We start from the raw sequence: 17,599 nt of genomic DNA on the forward strand, positions 1-17,599 counted from the left end.
TATGGCGTGGCTATTGTTGACGCTACGCACGTGTTTCGCATGAACGCGTAATAATAATTGAAATAAATGTACTACGTGTGTAAATTGTGGATTTTTTTGCTGATCTATTAATCATACGTTTCGTCAATGTTTATTTGTTTTCATTGCTGTTGTGATAAATATCTCGCAATCTCCAAAGTGTATCCCAAAAGTGATGTTATTATATTATAATAATACAAACATCTAAAGGAAAGGGAAAGGACTTTGTGTATATTATTTTTCTTATTGTTTCACGAATAAAAGATGTATGGATGAAATTGTACATGTTTCACTCTGAAAGAAACTGAATAGACTTGAGTGAATCATGAAGGCACAAGAATTGAAGTCAAAGGCATTTAAACGCGCTGAAAACAATCTATTGAATAAACTGGGTGCTGCGTTCTTGAAGAATTATCCACATCATGTAATGCCGGGTTACAACTTGAATAGATCACCATGTATTGAGAAATGGGATGAGGAGAATGCAATAGGGCTCTGTCAAGAGTTTCCATATAATTGTGATTTACCAAAGCCGTTATTGCCACCAGCAAAGTTATCAAGAACAGGTATGCGACAACACTGATATGATATCGAATTTTTTGTTGGAATATAACTTTTTTTTTCTAAGTAATTTTTTGAATATATTTTAGAAGTATTATACTTTCAAAGACTTTTTAAACTTTCTTGTAGTCTTTAAAGACATTTTAGGACATTTACGATGATTTTATTGTATTAAATCCTGATTTTATTAAATATAATTAGATCATTTTTTTTTCTTTAAATACTTGCAGTGCTTAGTGAAGAAGATCCAGCCTTGCAACTCCTTACTCTGAAAAGCCATTTAAAAGATGATATAAATAGAATAATAAAGTATTATGAAAAGCATAAGAAAGGTTGTACATATATTTAAAAAATTTAATAACTTTTATATCTGATAACTTGACAACTAACTTGACAAAATGTATTCTTGATAGAATTTGACGTAGTACGCAAGAAAAGCATAAAATGGAAAAGAGGTAGTAAGGGATATAGCGCAAATGTACCCAGATATATTGCAGATATAGCAGAACTGCTTGATATGGATCCGGATCCTTATTTTGAAGGGGTATGTTTAACAAGCTATAAACTGAACTATCAACAAGATAATATGACAAAACTATCTTTTGGTACTATTGTTGCAAAATATGAAAGTAATAAATAACTGAATATAAGATATATAAGAATTGTAAGACAACAGAATATTGTTAATAAAATATTTTTTTTAGACTTATAATTGGTACTATACTGGTGGATCATTAAATTACGTTCAGTTAAATGACTGGGATGTTCTGTTATTTCCATTTGTGGGAGACTTAGGTACTGTCCTAATAAAGAACATATTTTCATGGATGTATATAATAATAATTTGTACAATTGTAGTTTTAATCTGTCTTTCTTATATTGAAATATTTTCAGTTGCTGCACATATTACACCCATGGAAGATTTCGTATGGAAGCCATTGCTGCAAAATTCAGCTAAATGTAAATTACCTGGAACGTTGTATGAAATTAGACAAACCAAAATTAGTGACACATGTACGTATATTGCTAATCTTAAAATTAAAAAAAGATAAACTCGTATATATCTAGAAGTTTGTTATACTAGTAAATGTCTTCGTTTTTAGGTAGAATTTTAGGAAGACATAAGGGTCAATGTGCTCTTTATACATTGTCCAATTCTGAGAATCACTTGGTGCTTGATGAAATTCACAGGCAAGCATCAAAGGTACCATATGTCAGTGCTGACTTGAGTTTAACTAATATTAATTATCATTGTACACTGAATGCAGAAAGAATATTGTCCTTATGGGACATAAATAGTTCGTAAGTATTTTTCATATCTTAACTTTTTTTATATCAATCTTTTGTTTTCTCAATGTCAGTATTTTTTTCTTCAGGAAATACATTAGCAGTGGTTCTGTACAGCAAGATAATACTCACGAGCATGATGCTTGGGGATGCATAAGGTTTCAGGAAACCGATCCAAATGTTTTAATTTACGTAGACAGGTGTTGCTTGCATTATCTTGATACTAGGGTAAGAAGCAAGTTTTAAACCTATTTATTTTCTTATACGATAACAAATTGCACAAATTATTTTCTGAATTATTTACTTAATAATAAGAATATATTTGTTACTTTTTATGCAGTTGAGTATCTTTACTGTATCTTTTTACAGACTGCTCTTGATCGAGCATGTATCACGTTGTGTCCAAAATTTAACTTGGAAAACTGTGAAAGTTTGTCGGTAGAAGCACCAAGTAAACACAATCGCTGTCGATATTTGGGCACTTATCATTCCTTTTTACTGTGCGATAATCGTTCTCCCAAGCAATGTGTGCGACAAAAATGGACGCATCAGTTCAAAGATACTCCGCTATTGGCGGCTGTAACTAACAGGTTAATAATGCTAAATAAGAATTCTAATTGTAATAACTAATTACCATTACAATTACATCATATCACATATTTATTACAGAGATGACAAGGAAATAATTGTTCTATCAACTCAGAAAGCTGGTGAAAACACAATAATTTTGAACACATGGATGAATGAGGAAAAGTCTCATTCCTTTAATTTGCCTTTTACACCCCCACACATTGCAGAAACATTAAATAAATCTCAAATGCAAGAAATGTGCTTGAATCCGTATTTACAAAGCAGATTTGAATTGTGTAACGCTGGTAGCACATTAATTACAAATATAAAGAATGCAGAAGTATTCTATTTTATCCAAAATTCTATTGGTATAACTATATTATATTCTATCATAAAGTATACTATATTAACATCTCAGGATGTTATGTTTAAACATGTAAATATATATCTTTTTACTATTTTTAGGTGATATATTTTATCAGTGTATAACACATGAAAGCACATTGGACAAATATTCTCCTATAAATAGCAAAGCTTGTTATGCGTTAAATATGTGGGAAAAAGCTTTGTCAGCTCAAGCTGAACCGATAGTACCTTTAACTCTTACCGATAAGTGCAATATGCAATATATATTTGAAAGTAAGAGAATATCTCAATTTTTATTTAGATATACTTTGAACTATTATAAGTAATGCAAATCATGAAAATGATTTTACACAGATTTTACGAACAAAATGCTCAGTCCTCGTTTAAAATCCACTGAAGAAAATGCAGACAGTTTTGATCCAACCTGGAAGCAATCATTAGCTAAATTGGGATCGTACATAGATCTATTAGCACCAGAACTTCTTGCAGCTTGGGAAATACGCGAGGAAGTACCTGTACCGGTAGGAATGGGATCACATCAGAAAGTTTTGAACTGGTTAGAATCTTCGACTTCGAAACATCCTGTTATGCAATCACAGGATGAACCCGAGTACATACCTACCCCTATCAATACTCAAGAATTAATTAGTGTGTCACAAGAACAGGATCTCATGTACATTGATGACAGCAACATGCTGCAAGAAATGTTGTTACCAAAAGTTAAATCGGGAACAACTCGCAAGAAAAAGCGCACTTAAATAATTTACATAATTAACAGATTAATAGAAATATATTGATCATTTGAAATTTATATTTTTGTACGTAATATATATCGAAGTTATGTGATGCGTGCGTGCGACAGTATTAATTTGTGTTATAAATAAACAAAATTATCTTTAGAACATCGTTTATTTAATCGTAATAAAAATTAAACGATAATCATGTATAATATCTGATGAGAAATGACTGAACATGTTGCGTATTTAAATGATGTACACGTCAAAAATTTCAACGTAATTGATTTATTTTGACTAGCGGTTCCGTAGGAAAGATGGTTTCCATCTCGAAATAAGTACTTTGCTGTTATCTTGTTGCTTATTTTGTTCCTCCTCCATTTGCATCTGCCAATAATCATTATTATAATCAAATATTCGATTATACATTCTTGCCACATTTTACAATAACTTACCAAAAATTTCCGTCGATTTTCTTTGAACATTTCCAACGGATTATCAAATTGTCTATAATAATTCAATACGTCTCGCACATCTTGCACATTTGATGTTAATATCGCTGTGAAAGAAAGTTAAAATCTTTATCAGCCAATAGAAATTATTAAAAATGTTGATATTTATATAATTAAAGAATTACATATAGAATTTATATTAGCAAAAATGACGGTACATGAAATTTTCAAGGCGTATAATTTTAAGATTGATCTTACTTTTCAGGAATGCCGCTAAGTCATACAATGTAGTATCATCATCATTACCCGTCCATCGAGGAAGTTTAAATGCATTTTCTGGGTGTAACTTCACGCTCTCTTCATTCCAATCGATAACAATAACCTGTAATCACAACGTATATAGTAGTGACTATAAAAATGTTTAAGTCTAATAAGAAGAAATGATTTTTTAATGCAGTAATAATTACTTTACTAAGATCACGATTGAGAGCTCCCAGATCTTTAACGTGATGTCCATCCACAAAACGTGTTGCATCTCTAACTAATCTGTACATTATATATCCATTTGGATCGAGTGCATCCAAAATAGGGAACACTGTCTGTAATTGAAATAGACAGATATTATTTTCCTCATATAAATTTTTTTTTTATCAAATACATTCGGAAGTAGTATTTAAAAAAAAAAATAAAAAACCAGTTATACCATTCCTTGTTCAGCTGTATAAATTACAATTTCAAATTGTGGTGGGGCAACTGCTTCTAAAAACTGGTCTACGCCAGGCCGCTTTTTAAATCTCCATCCAGTTGAATACTACAGATAAAACGTATACATGATAATGTTAACCCTTAAATTAACATGTTTAGATTTGAGAAATCTTTGTCGCCAACTATGCTATATTTTTAACAGTAGTTCTATTCAATGTAGTGTATGTAGCACACATAAAATGTATTTAAAAAACTAACTAAATATTTTTAATAATAATTCTATATTTTAAGCTCTATATTTTTATATTTCTTTCTCGATTCTATATTCCATACTCCAAATAATTCTTACACGTATATCACATTGGTCTCATGAGAATGTGTCATACATAGCAAACATTAATACATAGCAAAATTATATTGAAATTGCAGATCAGATACTTACTGTCCAATCTGGATGCACAAGGAGGTCTGTCATCTCCAGAACTAGAGTATATGGAGGCTGGATATATGGATGTTTTAATGGATCAGGTAACAACTTTTCCCTACTGGGTTCCTGTACTAGCTGTAAACACAATAAAATCATACTATAATCTCTCATACTGTAAAATCATACATGTATTCTCTAACATAGGAGTATAATTTCACATGTTAGAAAATACACTGTGCATAAAGAATTCAATATAAAAGACTATAAACTTATTTTAAGCTTTCCATATATTGCTTTATTATATTTCATTTGATATAATACAGCAATATATATGTATACTACAAGTATAGATAGAATTAATTATAAAAGCATCGTACTCTTGTGTAATAATTAAGCTCTCTCTTGACCCTCTTGTAGATCTGTTCAAAGAACGGTAAATTGGAAAATTCGTCCTCGATGACATTCCCATGTTCGTCATAGTTAGGTCTTCCTAATTCGTATACTAAATAAGTGAAGCCAATACCCATGAACACGCCAAATGCTGCAAATCCATAGTTCATCATTCTCTTCGATCTTTCACGATTCGCCTTTTCTTCCTCATCTTCCTTTTGCTGTTCACTCTGTTTCTTGTGAGCTGCCGCCTCCTGTCCCAATGACTCGGCTTCATTTATCGACGATTGTATGTTGGTCAGGTTACTAGTGATTTTTGGGCGATCCGTTGCTGAGGACAAATAAGAAATTTCGCACATAAAATAAACGCATAAGTCCGACATTTTTACACATATATACGAGAGTTACGTTTCTTCACGTCAAAGCAAGAATACTTTTTAATTACATGTGCAATTAAAATGATGCTCGACATATTTAGTAAGAATAATAAATTAAAATTAACAGTTTTCTTTGTCAACATGAATTTCTGTTAAACATTGATATTATTTATTTCCGTCGACGGCACGTGAGCTGTGATTAAAATGATTGTAATAGTAACGGGCTCCCATGCTTTCACGTGGAGGTTATGATCGTGCTCACTTTCGGTACTGTAGCGATATTTTTGCGCCGACTGAACGAGCGAAATTCGGCCGACGGGTCGTCGGAGGGTGCAATACGTCGTTCCCGCGTTCCCATTGTATATTTTACATAAAACTCGCAGGCTCCGCGTCGCAAAGGCCATACTTTAAAAATACCATGAGCTTTCCGAGGCAAAATCTCACTCACTCCCGTATCTTCCGGTGAGCCTTCACTTCACGCGGCCGATAAATTCGAGCGACCATCTTCCCGATCGAAGATAAACGTCGGCAGCATTTGTTGAAAGTGTCATAGCATGTTACGGTAAATTCTCAAGTCGCACGAAGGAAAAACGAAGGTGAGCTTCGAAAAATTTCGAAATCCACGATTTTATTCTGTCGTATTCCCCGCATAATGGTTAGATCGTACATACGGTTTTCCAATTGTGTACAATCGATTATTTTATTGATATATCAATGACTCTAGATCTTTGCCAATATTTAGATCAAATAAAAAGTAATGAAAATATTGAAAAAAGTGCTATAAGAAGTTTCTCCCTCCCGTATTTGATTCGAATCGATCGAGTTTTCGCGGGACGACATTTTATCGAAGATCACGTGATGGCGTGACGCGTCATATCGAGAACGTATGTACATACACGTGAGACAAATTCTTTTTTTCAAACGATTTCAGATTTCAGTTCGCGTCGGCGGCGTCGATTATCTCCCGCGATGAACTGGTCCGTCGCGATATCACGATTTTGTGTGGAAGACACTTCTCGGAAAGGCGATGGTCTCGGAGACGGCTTGAGGTATATAAGCCTCGATTCAATGACGTACCACGGAATTCTGTCGATTTCGCCGAATTCGTCGCGAGTATATATAAATGCGCGATACACGATTCGTGGTAACGGCGAAGTAACGCATGTACTTTCCCTTGATCGAAATTCCATGTCGCGCTTTCTTTGCGCAGATTAATCAATCATTCCGTCATTCCAGACTCACGCATTTATTTCGTGTTACAGAAGGAAGTCTATCTATTATAGCGAGACCTGGAGTTGAGCAGAGGGCGAGAAAGAGAGGGGGAGAAAGAGAGGGAGAGAGACGACGAAACTATTTCTCCTTTCTGAGTATTCGACATCGGACTGCCTTTCCCAGTAGTACAGCCTTCCGTTACATCCGACCGTCGTGGTAAGTAGTTACATGTCTATCAAGCGAACCTGTATTGAAAAAATCCGTTATTGCGACAGATGGTAATATTTTCATTGAATCTTGAAATCAATAAAGCGAAATCAATAGCGCGTATAATAAAGTTGATTGAAAGTATGGAAAATAATAATATTAATTTATTTTCAAAATATTAGTAAGATATAAAATATGACACAATAATATAATAATAGTAATATGAAACTGATATTTTTTGTATATGTGAAAATATGTAAAACATAATATGTAATAATATGTATTTATACATATATATACCTTGAAAATACGAAGAAAGAATCATATAAAATAATAAAGTATTTATATATTTAAGTGAACTTATTCCAATAATTAAATGGTTTATATTTATGATAATATACAATTTGATCTAAGGAAAAAGAACTCTAATGTTCATTTCTACTATGCGGATTAACTTTAATCTCGGTTTAATTTACTTTTTATCTTTTTCTAATTCTTAAAATTGGAAAAGGATAAGAAGTAAGTTAAACCGAGATTAAAGTTAATCGGCATTGGTAGAAATGGACATAAATGTATTTATTACATTGTGACACATTTTTTATAAGTTTGAAAAAACGATTTATAATAATTACTATTTAAGAAACTTAATTTAAGAAACTTTAATATTATAAAAGAAACTTTAGAAAAAAATTTAAAATTATATTAATACACAGCAATGTAATATGGAATACAGGCAATGAGAAAACATGGATGCAAACACGTTTTTCGCGTAGCGTGATATATAGCCGAGACGATTTTGTTAGAGAGAAAATGGACGTACTTGATTCCCCTATTTTTCATTGTTTTTCGTAATTTTTGTTCCTCGGTCGAGCTTTGTTTTCTTGGCTCCTCGGATTTGTCATTCCCACTTTTAGCGTTCTCCGGATTTTCTTTTCGCGCGGTATCTTTTTACCGTCGTGGCCATCAGATACGAAATGGTCAAATGCATGACATTACTCACACTAATTAAGCAAGAAAATGCTACTGGCCATTAGAGTCGTGTCCGAAGAGGAAAAATATTCATGAAGATATTTGTTGTCCGGCGAAGAAGATTAAATTCTTTTATACGTACAACGTTTTAAAATTATAACAATAAATTATATATATTTGAAAGTGTTCGCACAATACCGTTCAGAATTAAGTACTTTATTATAAGTACTATTAAATATTTTAAAGAAATGTTTAATATCATGAAGTCAAAAAACTGCGGACATCACATTAATTGAATTGAAATTTTTTGCCTCAAGGAAAATACACTGATTGCATGTAAAATTGGTTCTTGTGAATCAAGAAAGTTAGTTGAATAAATTGAAGTGAATGAAAGTAAGTTAGCGAGTGAGATTTCACTTTGAAATTTGATTAACTTTCTATTTCTGTTAAATCGCTCTTACTATTCTTTATTAAATTTCGCAAACTTTCTCAGGAACGAGGCACAAAATTAAAATCAATATGATTTTGCAAAACTGCATTCTGAATTACACACTTTTTTTTAATGCTTTCTTCACGTAGGCTCCACAGCGATTATTATTCGGAATTGACGCGACGGGCGAACGGCGGCGAACCTATTGTGACTCCATTGGGTCATCCCGTTAGTCATGATTAAGCAAATTTCATACTCGAGCCATTAATATTACAGTAGGTGACCGTGCGAGGTCCACAAAATTCCCCTGGCTAGTATAGAATGCATGCACTGACCCCGACAACCGCCACATCGTCGGCGAACTTGCCGAACTTGATTAAATTGTGTTCGACGAGACTTCGGCTATTTATGGGTCGAGGGCAAATAATCAAGCGGACTGAAAATCCTCTACGACGCATCAGATTTCGAGGGCGTTGCGTTAGAAAAATAAAGAGATATATATAGAGAGAAAAGAATCGTGTACGAATGCATACATAATATATATTATATATGTAATATTACACTTCTTGTACATAATAAGCCTCTAAATCACGTATAATATACCTACGAAGATAAAATACCGTGGAGGGATCTTAGCACTTTATCGCACCGGATCCTTATTCCACCACGGTGACGTTTAACCCTTTTTTTTCGAGAATGGCGCACATGGGGGCGGAAGCTCGTGTCAGCTGCCGTTAGAACGGTAATGAGAGGTGCCATAACGTTAACGGGCGAACGCATACATTCCAGCAATTACGTCGCTCCAACTAATTTCTGTCCCTCGGTAAACTTGAGGAATTCCAGGCGGCGAATATGCGCCCGCGGGGGTTTGCGAGGGGAGAAAAGGGCACGAGGAGCTCGGGTCGGGGGTTACGGTTGACCATTTCGCGTTTTCCCCGCTCGCACAAGCGGTCCCAGACATCCGCGCACTTGTCGAACACACAGACGAGATGTACATGAACGACGCCAGATACACTCACAGAGACTGTAGACTTCTATATAAGGTGACTCGGAAAACACTTCGCATATTAACAAGACTGTATTTTTCGATCAGACTGAACTCTATTTAGAAGAAGTTTAATGGAAGTCCTTAATTACGTTCGGCATTGTCTCAAATCAGGAATATTAAGAGTCAGATTTGACGTGTGAAACTTAACTATTATTACATAATTAATAAAATTTTTAATTTGTTCCAAATTTAGATTAAGCGAAATTAATTTAAGCCTTAATTAATTATAAATATAAGACGTTTAAATTAATTTATTTATCTTTTTCATTACACGCTTATTCTTGTTTATGCCACAAGCGACTTCGATATCTACATTGTCCGTCACAGGCATTACATCAAGGTCTGAATACATTAATTTATTTTTTCTCGACGCACCCCGTATATTAACGTATACAGCCGCCTTCCCCAAGACACGGACACACGTGGAAATTGCAGACACGTGCGGCTACGGTGCGCGCCCTTTAGCGTCACGGGGGTGAGAGAGGACGGAGATGGGTGGGCGGCGGGAGGGTTGTTTGTCGAGAGAATTTTCAGTGCGCACCCGCTGGCCGGTATTACGGCCCGGATTAATTCCCAACAAAAATATGCGAGATATTTTAGCCGGCCGGACGAGAACATTCGCACGCGAGCGCACGCAAGCCGCAAAAAGGGAACAAGCGCGTATGCGTTTGTCCGGCGATGCGCGTCGCGTATTTTGCTTTCGGATCGCGCGAGCCAAATATCTGCCGCGATGAATCGTCGCCGAGGACGGTGGAAAACGCGCGTTTTGTTTGCACTTCGACACCGCAGCTCTGCTAATCGCGTCAATGCGTTCACTCGCAGCCGAGCGACGGGCGATCGCGATTAACCGTTTCCGGTTCAGAGTTACGTACGTTGTTGCCCGACAAGCAAATCTGCATAGCTCGAAGATGAACGGAGCGTTGTTTCTAATTAGAGCTATGCGACAGCAAGCTATTTTTCTATCTTTCCAAGCGAGAAACACACCGACTAAATAAAATATTAAAAAAGAAAAACGTTGAAATAATAGACGTGATTGTGAAATTAAAACGAAATATATGACACGAATGTGATTTATCTTAAATCAGGATCTAAATTAAAAGTTTTATTTCTTAAATAGGTAACTGACAAAGAAAACAAATTAATCTGAAACATAGGAAATTTATGTCATTTAAAAATCACTTTAGAATTTTAGAATATCAAAATATCACGTAAAGATTGAGATTTTTAGTTTTATAAGATTGTATTCCTAAAACTCAAGATATACTTAACGAGTTAGCTCGTGCAAACACAATCACCACACAGAGATAAATTAACCGACGAAGAAAATAAACACAACTCGAAAATCGGTAGACAACGCTGCACTGTCTGCCACGATATTTATAAGCTTTATGCAGGAAGTCGCTCAAGTAAACCGTCCGTAACTCACGACGCTGCGAGTAACAACGCGAAAAATATGAGCTAATAGCGATGCTGCGCGGTGTAATGATCTATAAATGCACCGGGCTATGTAAATGAACAGACACAGCGGCGTCGCACCAAACGAGCTTGCGAGCTTTTGCTCGGGTTGTTCGCACTCTGTACATCACGTCTCACATCGAAAAGATTCCTGAACGAAATTCCTCCCCGGGCCGAGAATAGTCGGGTCATTCACAATCCCGACGGTCTATTCGCGTCACCTATTTCTATTTCGTTCACAAATTATCGGGACTTGCGTTTGATATAGGAGACAGAATTAATTTTATTATTCTGTTTTTGCGAGACAGACAGGAATGTCACTACACAAATTGTTCCTTAGCGTAATTATGAAAAAAAGAAAGGAAAAATAAAATCAAATAATATAAACAAAATATAATAGAATATATATCGTATATGAAACCAAATACATTTACATTGTACAGAAATAGAATTATGTTATGTTTTAGTAAATATTTTTAATTTAAATCGTGTTATACTCATATTAAAATAATTCAATATTCTGTAAAATTTTAATTTTTACCACACGTGCGTTCTAATTACACTAGTTTTCATATAATTTGTGCGAAATGACACGGTTGTCGCAAAACAAGATATCACGTATGAAGTTTCTTATTAAAGTTAGAGAAGCGTATTAATCGTCTTTACTTTATATTAAGAAAGTTTCCTGCCGTTTAATGCTGCAGTTTTATCGCGGATTATATGGCTTTTGAAAACTGCACAACTTTTTCAATGAAACTCACGAAGTGACAAATAATGAATATAAATAACCACCCAAAAATCAGCAGCAAAGCATATTTCAGAAAAAATATGATTTGTAATTATATTCAGTTTCTATTCATGAATTTTCTTTAATACAAATTTAACGAATTACTGACGCATATCTGTAGACTATGAATTAAATATTTTAATTTCTTTCTTCTCTGATTAAACGCATTAATATAAGTCTGCGAACTATACGATAAAATTAAAATAGACGGTTTAAATAATTGTATTTAAATAATCTATTGTCTTTTATTGGAATATCAATAGAGTTAAGTGCCATTTCCTTGTCAAATCAATCCTGTATATTTCAATTAATATGGAACAGTGAAATATTTATCATTCAAAAATAGATTTGTTAAGTGAAATATAAATATCCTCATCATATAAATATTTACACTATATAAATAATAAACAGATTATATAGCAATTTTTACCGTTTTATCGTTTCTACCTTTAGTTTTAAAATATTGGCATTTTAACGATAATCCGATGCTGACAACATTAAGCTTCTTATGCGATAATAAACTGCAATTCGACAAAAAATACTTTCGCTATTGATCAATATCTATGTATGCATCGTACAACTGTACACGTACAGTAAAAACTAGTGAAATCTATGATAATATCTCTCATTTCGTAAAATAGAATTTTCTAAAGGGTGAGAGCGAATTTTTAGAGTGCATTAAGGGGATGAGCGGATATACGAAGCGGGTAAACCAAACAAAATATCTCGCATTCGCAGTCACGGATGCAGTCGCGTCGTGCACGCCGCTGGGTATATTTTATACAGCTTGCAACGTCGGTTTTTCACGCGACGTGAATTAGCCGCGTATCTCACGCAGGCGCTTTTAGCCTCCGCCACCGCCGTCGATCGACAGATTATCAGATCGCGCCCGATAAAAGGGTCCCGTCGCGCCGCGTGTACACGTACACACATCCGTGGTACATTTGTTCTCTCGCGTAATGGAATTATCGTACATACCGGTGGCACGCGATACTTCGATTATGCCGAATGCGCCCTTTCGCTTACGCGTGTAATTCCAGTTTAATCGTCGCTTGCAAAAAAAAACAGTTCTCCGCATCGAGAATTGAAAGTTCATTATTGACTCTGACACAGTCATATGCAAGAGCTATAGTACATATAGTTACTAAGAAGCTGTGAAAGAATATAGAAATTAAAACAGAAGCTTTAATATTGATAAAAGTGTAGAACGAAAATTACGGGAAATTTGGAGAAAAGTTAAATAAAACATTAAATATACAATACATAAAACAAATGAGAGAATTTTGATGAATATAATTTATCCATGTTGACTTATTTATCAAAATCCAATTTCGAAATTCATTCATTATTCATTTGCGTAAAATATGCATAATCTGTAAAACCGCCGTGGAATTTTAATTAATATAAACCATGACCGAGATCGATTTATTCTTATTATAAGGTCGTCTAAATGAAATCAAGATTCGGGTTACTGCATTGTAAATAGTGACGTCATTGGAGATAGGATATGCTTAAATGTTGTCTATGTACGTACATTATCAGCAACAATGTGGTATGTATATTTACCTGTGTACATATTCTTATGTTGTCTTAAATTATACACTTTACTCAAACAGCTAGTCTACGTTTCATTTGGACAACCTTTGTAATTCAAAAAATACGCATTGCACTGTGCTTTCAAGTCATATCGGTATTATTTAGACGTAAATCCGTGATTCAATTAATTGAAGAATATTTACGGTGAGACCATAATCCTTTGGAGACGATTCCTCTCTGCCGACTTTTAGCTAAACAGCGCCGCTATGCAAAGCTCCTAATTAGTCTACCAATTTGTACGCTTAACTATATGACTATGCAAATTTGGCTATCCGACCTATTACGCGATTCTATGCATATGCGCTATCGAGAGTACGAAACGGGATTGCGTTTAATGTAGGCTGCAATGCCGTTTATGACTAAACGTTTCGTCTTTGTTGACACATGCTGCAACGTGTCGTATCTTACATGTGCTACACATAGAAGAAATTATTAAAATATTATTGACATTAAAGAATAAAATAAACTTTAAATACGAATTGATGTTATTTTGTTAACATTGTAAAATCATTTTAAATGTAATTTATTGAATAGCTTAAAACGAAATTGCGATTTCGATATGATATACCTTTTCATCAATCTCAAAAGTCTGCTTATTATGAAGTTACCACTTGTACGTTGAGAACTACGTTTATTTTTGCAAATTTGACCACACGTTCGGGATTTTGCGATCGATATACGATCTGTGTACAGCGACTCGCAATATTAAAAAAAAAGAGAAAAGGCAAAAACCGGTGAAGGTTCGTAATCAGTCGCGCGGACGTAAACATGGCAAAGACAATGGCAGCAAAGGCTGCCGATATTTGCGATCGTACAGACCTTTCGTAGAATAACTTTCCGGGCGCGCGCGTATCGACGCGAATTCACGCGAGACTTACGCGCCGCGGCAGAAATATGAAAGCGTCCGGCTTTTGTGCGCACTTTCGGCTTTAAACAGCGTGACGCGAGCGGCGGAATGAAATTCGCGTCCGGAACGCGTCGCCCGGTTATTGTCCGCCTGAAACCGAACGTTGCCGCGCGCCCGATCGTCGTCGTTCCTGAATGAACGACGAGATCGTTGCGGCCGACACAGCTGTGACAGAGAGTGCATGCACTGCAGATACGCTCCGAAGCTGATTTTTATTACCGTCCGCTTTTGTCATCTCGACGCGTCGCGATAGTCGGGGTCGGCCGTGGCGAAACGCGTCTGTCACTTTGTAAAATGTTAGAAACGTTTTCGCGCGATTGCAGCCGCGAGTTGGGGGGCGATACATTGTAACGCTTACAAATGTTATTTGATATCGCGCGAACTTGCTGAAGCTGAAATGTTTTGCAACGACATAAATATCTTGAATAAATGCTTGAACTTTTATCACTTTGATATCATATTTTATCACTTTTGGTAATCGACAAATTTCAAAAAGGTGAATCTATTCACTTATCATTTTGTCATCATTATATATCTTGATAGGACCTCGTTTTTAATAGCATCGAATTTTTTAACTTGTTTTAACACTGTTATTCCAGAAGAATACAGAAACGAACAATATAATAGCTATATTTTTATTTTAATCAATTCTCATATTTATGTCGGTGCCTTCAATTTGCAGAATACGTTTCAGTTTCAAATTTTTGTACTTTTAATTAATGTTTAACGTCTTCAAAAAAATATCACAAAAATTTTCTGCCCCGTTGCAGTAATATGAGGGACGCAAGTGAAGATGTAGCGCATGTAACCGAAGTGACGCCCCGTGCTTTAAATACAACGATGTCCCATAACTTACGCCGTATTCCGCCGGTAATGCACCGTGCCGTTGTGCACGAGTTGTGTCTCGGCTGGCGACGAACACAACCGCAACCCGCTTAAATGGAAAGAGTCCTATGTCGAAACATTTGGACCGGGCTTACCGCGCCACGCACACAATGCCATTGATTAATGAGCGACATTAAGCGCGACGCGCGCTGCCCGCTAAGAATTTAATATGGACTGTCAGTGCCCTGCTGTCTCGATATGTATTACTTGCATATTAAGTTCGTCTAGCGGGAGGCGCGCATCTCGAGACGAACGACCCCGCGAAGAGATTTATGTCTCGCAGTCCACGAAATCCACGTTCGATCGATCGTTCGACAACGTGGCTTCTTCTTGGCGAATGTCTTTCCTTTATACGACAACGAGAATCCGTACATCTCTCATATCGTGTGCTTCAGTTTGTCGATTTATACACATATTATTATACATTAAGTCTCGAGATTGTTATATAATTATATTGATTGATATGATTATTTAAGTATATGATGCAAGTATAAGAGTAAAATCTTATTAAAAAACACCATTAAAATTTTAAACTAAATCTGTCAGATTGAAGATTGATTGATTTTTAGAATATTTTGTACATGCACATAATGCATATACATTTTTCATTGAATTCTAAATGCAATTTACGCTCGTAAATACGTATCAAATAAGAAATGTCAAACTTTAAATAACGAGGCGTACTTAAAGTCGCAGTTTAATTGTAGCTATTATAAAAAGCTGTGAAACGGAGGGCGGAAAGTTGGTGCTCGCGAAACGTCCTTCGATTTTGTGTCGAGGCGGGATTGATTTACGTAATTATTTAAGCTCATCTTCCGGGATCGTGCCTTCGAAGACGCTAGAAGCACGAAAATCGGATTCTTCGGGACGGTTTTTCGTCGGTCCACTGGACGCGGAGACTTTTAAGCTCGGCTTTCCTGCCGCCGTGAATAATGGCCCGTCATCGTTCACCATTGTGCCCGGCAACGAATGGCCGCGTGTCTTATTCCCGTTCGAGCTAGACTGCTAGACAATGTAACTTTCTTTTTGCGGCTCCTCGTATCGACACGTACATCATACACCGGCACTGTATATGAACAATTCTACTCATCCGCGCGGTAATAATTTAGTAGGCACTAGGTACAGATATGTTTCAATGGAGGAGAGAAAATAGGATGATTATGCATACGTGTATGTGTGCTGTCTCGATAAATAAAACTTATTCTCAAAGTTATTTTGCTGCCAATTATTGCGCATAATCGATTAAATTGTTGTAAATCTCCGATCATGACCTTTTATTGATACATTATACTGATTCTGATAAATAACTTGAAATTGAGAGATTGTTTTAGTTTTAAACTTAAGTATTTTATATATTAAAATTAAAATTTTTTCCTTTTTATATTACTTATATAATGCGATTTATGTGTAATAGAATTTTAAAAATTCTTAGTAGTTTGATTTTTTTTTTAATAATGTACATTTAGCGTTTTTTTATCTTAAGTCAGTATTAAAAATTAATAATTAAGTTATTTTTTTTATACATGTATGCATATATGCGAGTGTTTACGATTGTACCGATCTACCGATCTACCGAACTTCAACCGTTACTGGGAAGGTGGCGGCATATGCGCGTTTTAGGCACCGTGGCTTTAGGCTTCTTTTATCCAACATTGAACGATAAAATTTTATCAGAGCAATAATGTTTGTTGATGCAATGACTTTGAATTTAATATTTCTGATATTTTCAATATTTCTGAATTTTTCGAAAAATACTATCGTTGCTTTATAGTTATGCTATTACAATATTTACTTGATAGAGACGTAAGAGACGTGAAGGAGATATATTCTTGAACCGATGAAATTTTATTGTGCAGTGTGAAAAATGGATGCGAATCATCTATCAAAAATGTCTCGGCGCAAAATGAAGGAAAATATCGCAACCATCTGAAAATATCACACCAAGAATATTCGTGAGAACAGCCAGCTGCCGCGCGATAAAAGTGAGTGAATTTTTTCATTAAAATTAGTTTTTAATTAATTTGCGGATTCTCTTATCTCGTTATCGGGCGATAAAAATTTCACTGAGAATGGACATTGTATGATCAGTTTAATCATGTAACATTGGAATTTTTTAAACTAGAATTTTTTAAATAATGCTTTAGTTAATAAAAATAGTTTTTGAATAAATTTATTTAAGCACAAAAAATTTGCTAGGAATTAATTAGACGTTGCGG

The 17,599-nt window shown here is 35.1% G+C and overlaps 2 protein-coding genes across 2 annotated transcripts; one reads left to right on the forward strand and one right to left on the reverse strand.

Annotated features, from left to right (window-relative positions):
• The first annotated feature begins 6 nt into the window (after window positions 1-6).
• Taf1c-like (TATA box-binding protein-associated factor RNA polymerase I subunit C-like) lies at window positions 7-3,924 on the forward strand. The gene is made up of 11 exons (XM_071783075.1): window positions 7-584; window positions 810-911; window positions 993-1,123; window positions 1,284-1,374; window positions 1,474-1,593; window positions 1,683-1,881; window positions 1,956-2,094; window positions 2,236-2,456; window positions 2,536-2,804; window positions 2,902-3,075; window positions 3,157-3,924. Exons 1-11 carry the CDS (start codon window positions 344-346, stop codon window positions 3,558-3,560), a joined length of 2,091 nt encoding a protein of 696 aa, XP_071639176.1. The 5' UTR covers window positions 7-343; the 3' UTR covers window positions 3,561-3,924.
• LOC139815859 (mitochondrial import inner membrane translocase subunit TIM50-C) lies at window positions 3,574-6,362 on the reverse strand. Its single transcript, XM_071783090.1, has 8 exons — window positions 6,150-6,362; window positions 5,498-5,841; window positions 5,136-5,255; window positions 4,692-4,799; window positions 4,456-4,587; window positions 4,247-4,370; window positions 3,992-4,095; window positions 3,574-3,923 (listed from the first exon to the last, which is right to left on the reverse strand). The coding sequence occupies exons 1-8, from the start codon at window positions 6,289-6,291 to the stop codon at window positions 3,834-3,836; spliced, it is 1,164 nt and encodes a 387-aa protein (XP_071639191.1). The 5' UTR covers window positions 6,292-6,362; the 3' UTR covers window positions 3,574-3,833.
• Between the last annotated feature and the right edge of the window lie 11,237 nt (window positions 6,363-17,599).

Source organism: Temnothorax longispinosus, chromosome 1, assembly GCF_030848805.1.
Source record: "Temnothorax longispinosus isolate EJ_2023e chromosome 1, Tlon_JGU_v1, whole genome shotgun sequence".
NCBI classification, from domain to species: domain Eukaryota; kingdom Metazoa; phylum Arthropoda; class Insecta; order Hymenoptera; family Formicidae; genus Temnothorax; species Temnothorax longispinosus.